Source organism: Lampris incognitus, chromosome 15 (genome assembly GCF_029633865.1).
Source record: "Lampris incognitus isolate fLamInc1 chromosome 15, fLamInc1.hap2, whole genome shotgun sequence".
Taxonomy (NCBI): Eukaryota; Metazoa; Chordata; class Actinopteri; order Lampriformes; family Lampridae; genus Lampris; species Lampris incognitus.
Genome location: NC_079225.1, coordinates 49456966 through 49463664, shown reverse-complemented (window position 1 = coordinate 49463664; position 6699 = coordinate 49456966). Strand labels below are relative to the sequence as shown.

The 6699-nt window shown below is 45.4% G+C and overlaps 1 protein-coding gene across 1 annotated transcript in view; it reads left to right on the top strand.

Annotated features, from left to right (window-relative positions):
* The window catches only part of tnfaip2a (tumor necrosis factor, alpha-induced protein 2a), a 52026-nt gene extending 45623 nt beyond the window's left edge, over positions 1-6403 (top strand). Inside the window, exons 10-15 of the mRNA XM_056294251.1 lie at positions 690-815; positions 946-1098; positions 1326-1408; positions 2901-3126; positions 4821-4942; positions 5914-6403. Coding sequence (XP_056150226.1) covers positions 690-815; positions 946-1098; positions 1326-1408; positions 2901-3126; positions 4821-4942; positions 5914-6127 — 924 coding nt within the window. The 3' untranslated portion in view covers positions 6128-6403. The remainder of the gene's footprint in view (positions 1-689; positions 816-945; positions 1099-1325; positions 1409-2900; positions 3127-4820; positions 4943-5913) is intronic.
* The last annotated feature ends 296 nt before the right edge of the window (positions 6404-6699 follow it).

Sequence of the window (6699 nt, the reverse complement as noted above, 5' to 3'; positions counted from 1 at the left end):
TCTAGTTTGAGAAACAGATGCCTCACAGGTCCCCAACTGGCATCTTCATTAAATAGTACCTGTTAGAGCCTGTTTGTGCTGTCCTCTGAAGGGAGTAGTACACACCGGTGTAGGAAATCTTCAATTTCTTAGCAATTTCTCGCATGGAATAGCCTTCATTTCTAAGAACAAGAATAGACTGTCGAGTTTCAGATGAAAGTTCTCTTTTTCTGGCCATTTTGAGCGTTTAATTGACCCCACAAATGTGATGCTCCAGAAACTCAATCTGCTCAAAGAAGTGCCCATCCAACCAATCCAACTTGTGGGAGCTGCTTCTGGAAGCGTGGGGTGCAATTTCTCCAGATTACCTCAACAAATTAACAGCTAGAATGCCAAAGGTCTGCAATGCTGTAATTGCTGCAAATGGAGGATTCTTTGACGAAAGCAAAGTTTGATGTAAAAAAAATCTTATTTCAAATACAAATCATTATTTCTAACCTTGTCAATGTCTTGACTCTATTTTCTATTCATTTCACAACATATGGTGGTGAATAAGTGTGACTTTTCATGGAAAACACGAAATTGTTTGGGTGATCCCAAACTTTTGAACGGTAGTGTACATACATACATACATACAGTAAAGTAAGATGTAAGACAAGATGAGATGAGAAAAGGGGACATCCAATAGAATCTCTTGTCTTTCTCCTCAGCTGTGGTTCCAGTCAGTGTGGACTCCGGTGTGGTTAGCAGAAGGAGGGACGGTTGTGGACAGACTGCTAGAAGCTCTGGACCGACAGCTGGCCCACTTCACTGATGTAAAACCAGTCTGCATGGAGGTGAGAACCACAACTGTGTCTTCAGAGGGACTCACCTGTCAGCATCATGTGACAACAGCCTTTCTACCCCAACTGAGGGTGTGTTTGTGCGCGTGTGTGTGTGTGTGTGTGTGTGTGTGTGTGTTTTTAGACTTTGCTCTCAGAGCTCCATCAGGTGGTAGTGTTGCAATATGTAAGGCAGATGATGAAGAGGAGGTTGAGGATGAAGAGTGAACAGCAGCAGGAGGCAGCAGCTCTGATGTGTGACGACAACATGAAGATACACAACTACTTTACTGAGGGAGTGAGAAACACAAGCCTGTCCTGTTCAAACATGATAATAATAATGATGATGAAGATGATGATGATACATTTTATTTATCGAGTGCTTTTTGGACTACTCAGAGATGCTTTACGTAAGTTAAAATGAACATGAAAGCGAAACACCAAAAACAAAACACACAACATTCATCTTACATTAAAAACAGTTTAGAAGAGGAGAGTTGTGGTTAATGATGTGAACATGGACAGATGGGTGTAGTCTCTGATGTGTTTGGGGAGGGGGTCCAGAGGGAGCGGGCAGCTGTGGAGAAGGCTCTGTCGCCCCAGCTTCGGTACTTGGTCCTGTGTAGTAGAGACAGGCGGTCTGGTACTTGGTCCTGTGTGATGGAGACACGAGGTCTGGTGCTTGGTCCAGTATGGTGGAGACAGGAGGTCCGGTACTTGGTCCTGTGTGATGGAGACACAAGGTCTGGTTCTTGGACCAGTGTGGTGGAGACATGAGGTCTGGTGCTTGGTCCTGTGTAGTAGAGACAGGCGGTCCGGTGCTTGGTCCAGTGTGGTGGAGACAGGAGGTTGGCATCAGAGGAATGAAGGCTGCAGGAGGGAGTATGGTAGTGGAGCAGGTTGGTGAAGTTGGGGGGGGGGGGCTGGTTATGGAGGGCTTTGTGAGTGAGGAGAAGGACTTTGAATGGGATCTGGTGTGGGACAGGGAGCCAGTAGAGGTTCTGGAGGACGGGAGCAGGAGTGGGTAGGCAGATGAGCAGCAGAGTTTGGGATGTACTGGAGTTTGTGTAGGACTTTGGATGATGAGCCATAAAGAATGCTGCTGCAGTACTCAGTTCTGGATGTGACGACAGCGTGGATCAAGGTTTTGGCAGCAGAGGAGGAACGTGATGGACGGAAACGAGCTATGCTTTTTAGGTGCATATAAGCAGTTCTGGGTGATTTGATAGATGTGGTGTTCAAAGGAGATTGATGGAAAAGTGACAGTTAAAATTGTATTGCATTGTTTTTTTTACACTTGGCAACTTTAAATGTGCAAAAACGGAAAACACAGGTGCAACTTTTTGCAAAGATCATACACCTCTGTTGTGACAGGTACAGTGGACCCAGCCTTAAGTCAGCTGGGCAGGAACAGAGATATGTCCGATCAAAACCAGCCAAAGTATATGAAGTCAGTGAGCAGTACACAGCTCCTGATCCAAAGGAGTTTTTTTTGCAGCATCAGCTAACAAAGCTCCTCTGTGACGAAGGAGCAACTGGAGCCTGCCCCTGGCCCAACTCATCTCTACCTGGGTGGTGGATTCAAAGACGAGACGAAGAGCATGGTGCTCACAAAAGGATCTGTTATGGATGTTGCTGATCTGGAAGCCACACAGCAGGAGGCTGATACGAGGCTAATACTCCACACCCTCTACAGCGTCCAGAATGAAGAGTTGACAGAGTTGTCATCCATGTCAATGACACAATTACCATGCGCCTGTACTATCTACCAGAGCTGTGGGTGAGAACAGCCCAGAATGCATACCTGCCTATACATGAATTGGTTCCCAGACAGCGAAATGAAACTGGGCTAGATCCGGGCCGGATGTATCGCAGCAACTGGTTTAGATCTGCAAAATGGATCTGCGTCAGTTGCTGTGATACAAAAATGGGTTCCGACTTTAGGAGCCCACACTCTGGCCAGAGGCGCAGGGCGGTCTAGGAGTGGATGTGATTCCCATGCAGATCTGCTGAACTGTGGGTGGATCCGGCCCAGTGTCAGGTGCTATGAGGGATGGCACTGGGACCTTCACAGTGTTGTGCCATGTCCTTCATCCACAGTCTGAGTGGTAGAGATACCATTAGTTGTCCATATTTCACTGGAAAGAAGGCATGGTTCAAGAGCAGCATGAGTCTGGACACACCTGCATTTGAAGAGTTTGGTGAGAACTCCACCGATGCCATAGCAGGTGACCTCCTCAACCAGGCACGAGACCTCACCATAGATGCGTACACAACCACAGCTGATCACTTTGAGGATTCGGATCTGGGCAAACAGAGCATACAAGTTCCTGAACAACAGATCAACGCTCTTAAAGCTACTACCCCCAACAGAGAACGCATTTCTCCTGCACCTGAAAAGGGCTGCTCTGGCAACCAGCATTGACAAGAATGCACACATCGCCAAGCCAGAAGTTCCCTCATGCACAGAATTTGGATGGTTCCTGGATAATGGAAATGCAGTTCCGGTTCCATCTACACAGCCAGCCTGCCCTGTGTCGATGAACAAGACAATCTCACGTGGATGTGTCAAAGGCTGCCAGAAGAACTGTTCCTGTGCAAAGAAGTCAGTTCCATGTTACATAGGGTGCCGTTGCCAGGGACTGCCAACCAAGTGCAGCAGGATACATACTGCAACAGTTGAGAGCAGCGACAGCAGTACTGACTCAGAAATCGACTAGAACGCAAAACTTACTCAAAATAGCTGCTGTGACACTACCGTGGATACAAACTTTGTTGTAACATTGGACAGGGTTAGGGTTAGGGTTAGGACCGTTGGACCGTTGCTGCTAGACAAATGCAAATCAATAGCTCCGATGGTGACGGGTGCGGCTGGACATCGGAGCACAGGAGAGCCACGCATATCAATAGCTCCGATAACGACGGTACACAAAAGAGCCACTCATATCTATGGCTCTGTTAGCGACGGGCGTTGGTAAACATCAGATCACAAAGAGCCACGCATATCTATAGCTCTGACAACGACTCCTAGAGGATAAATGCTGAGTCTCATCAGCAGCCAGTCAGACTAGCTTGGTCTAGTCAGAAAGGCACGAACTGAGGAAGCCTCTTGGATGAGAGGCGACACGTCTTCATGGATATTATATACCAAGTCCAGTTCCACTTGATTCAACTCCTTTGGATGACATCAGTGTAGGTTACGTATTTAAAATGGCAATCCCGTTTTGTAGTTCTGGCCAAGTGAAGGATTATTTTGTGTTCAACTTCTGTTAATTCTGGGTCATATCTGCTGATGGGCAATGTCAATCTGTAGTTAATAACCAAGAAGAGAGTATTAAAGCGAAATTAATGTTTTGCCGCCAGGAAATTTTTTTTCTTTCATTATCAAAATAGGATTTTTTAAAAAAAAACAGAGACATTGATTTGCACAAAATAACAGCAGAGTATTAATTTGGCAGTAACAGCTTAACATTTCAATTCCCAGATAAGTCTAACTCAGTTTGGGTCGACTTACAACACAGAATACCTTCAATTAAAGGGTGGCACAGAAACCGTGGCAGCGATTTGCAATTTTCGCTGCCTGTGGCTTTCCAGTAGCTAGTTGACCAGGTTGTCCACCAGCTTATGCTCTTAGAAGGTCCTAGATGTCATTTCTGATGCACAACCATTTACAACATTCCATCTCTGTAAAACCCCTTTGCCCCCTGGGTAAATGATGGCCCATATCCAAGGTGCTGTGGTCTGTGTACCATGTGTATCAGTATGTACTGTGGTACTATGTTAGTACTGTTAGAGGTACTGTTGTCTGTGTATCATGTGTATCAGTATGTACTGTAGTTCTATGTTAGTACTGTTAGAGGTATTGTTGTGTGTGTACCATGTGTACCAGTATGTACTGTGGTACTATGTTAGTACGGTTAGAAGTACTGTTTTGTGTGTACCATGTGTACTAGTATGTACTGTGGTACTATGTTAGTACTGTGGTACTGTTAGTCTGAATTAATAAAATCTATCTATCAGGGCTCCACACAGATGTGGCTTCATCCTCTTCTGACTCACATTGCTGAGTTGATCCGACTTCAGGATCCAGAGAGCCTCAAACTGGAGTTAGCGACCCTGGTCAGAGACCACCCCGACCTCAGGTGAGACAGGCAGGCACAAAGACAGGTAATCAGATAGTCAGACAGATAGATAGGAAATTATACCCAATATCAGACAGACGAAAAGACAAACAGACACAGTCAGATGCAAACAGACAGACAGAAAGACAAAGTTAGAGACAGATGGACAGGAAGAGAGACAAACAGGTAGGTAGACAAACAGTCAGACATTCAGATACAGACAGACATTCAGCTGGCTTTCTCATCTGGAGTACAGTGGAAGCTAGAAAAGTAGACTAAACCCTTATTCATACATGACCAGCACTGTAATAACCAGAGAAATCTTAAACCTGATGTCATATCTTCATTTAACCTCAGAAACAGAGGGTCAGCCTTCTACAGATGCCAGGTGTCTGGTTGGCTGCTAGATACAACTCAGCTCTGATGTCATAACTGGTGTGATACAACTCAGCTCTGATGTCATAGCCTATGTGATACAACTCAGCTCTGATGTCATAACTAGTGTCATACAACTCAGCTCTGATGTCATAACTGATGTGATACAACTCAGCTCTGATGTCATGACTGGTGATACAACTCAGCTCTGATGTCATAACTGATGTGATACAACTCAGCTCCGATGTCATAACTGATGTGATACAACTCAGCTCTGATGTCATAACTGATGTGATACAACTCAGCTCCGATGTCATGACTGATGTGATACAACTCAGCTCTGATGTCATAACCGAGTCTAGCAAACAATGGAAAACTGCTGCCAGGTTTTATTTCACTGAAGTCATCAGATTACGTTTCACAGCAGCCAATCAGTGTGTAGCTTTCCTCTCTATCCCGGCCTCTGTTGGTCAGCAATGCCTGTCAGCCTAGAGCAGGTTTACAGGACTTGTAGTTTGTGTTGCATGTGTATGTATCACTGTGGGTTTTATCATATCAGCCTCGTGCTGAGTTGATAAGGGGAAACAGGTTTGGTTTAATAGATTTCTCCTCCTCAGAGAAGGCCACGTCTCTGCCCTCCTCTCCATAAAAACCAACCTATCAGCTGTTGACCTTCGAAACATCAAAGGAAGTGTGGAGGAGCACCGCCCCCCAGTCCCCTCAGCCAATCACAGCCCAATGTTTTTCTCCAAAGTCCGGGTCAAATGGACCAGTAAGATGGGAATGAAAGCCCGAAGCCTGATGGACACAGCCAGATTTCACTCCAAATGAAATTTCCCGTCAACTCAGCTGGTCAGCAGTACACACATTACATTCACACCACACAGACTTTATATGAAGCATCCTGTCTTCAACCCAGTCAGTCAGGAGATCTTTCATGTGTGCTACGCCATTGAGAAATGGTCAGTGAACAAAGCATGTGGGCTTGACCAAATAACAGCAGAACATCTGAAACATGCTAGCCACAGAATCTCAGTGTTACTGGCTATGTGTTTTTCTGGATTGTTAATTCAAGGCATCCTACATAGATATCCAAAGGAGTTGAATCAAGTGCAACTGGACTTGGTATATATCTGTGAAGACGTTTCGCCTCTCATCCAAGAGGCTTCCTCAGTTTGTGCCTTCCTGACAGCTTGGTCTAGTCAGGAAGGCACGAACTGAGGACGCCTCTTGGATGAGAGGCGAAACGTCTTCACAGATATATACCAAGTCCAGTTGCACTTGATTCAACTCCTTTGGATAACCATGACCTGGATGAATGAGAACATTCACAGACATCCAGCATAGAAAATTATAGGCCAATTGCTCTAGCTAGCATACTTTCCAAAGTATTGGAATGAATT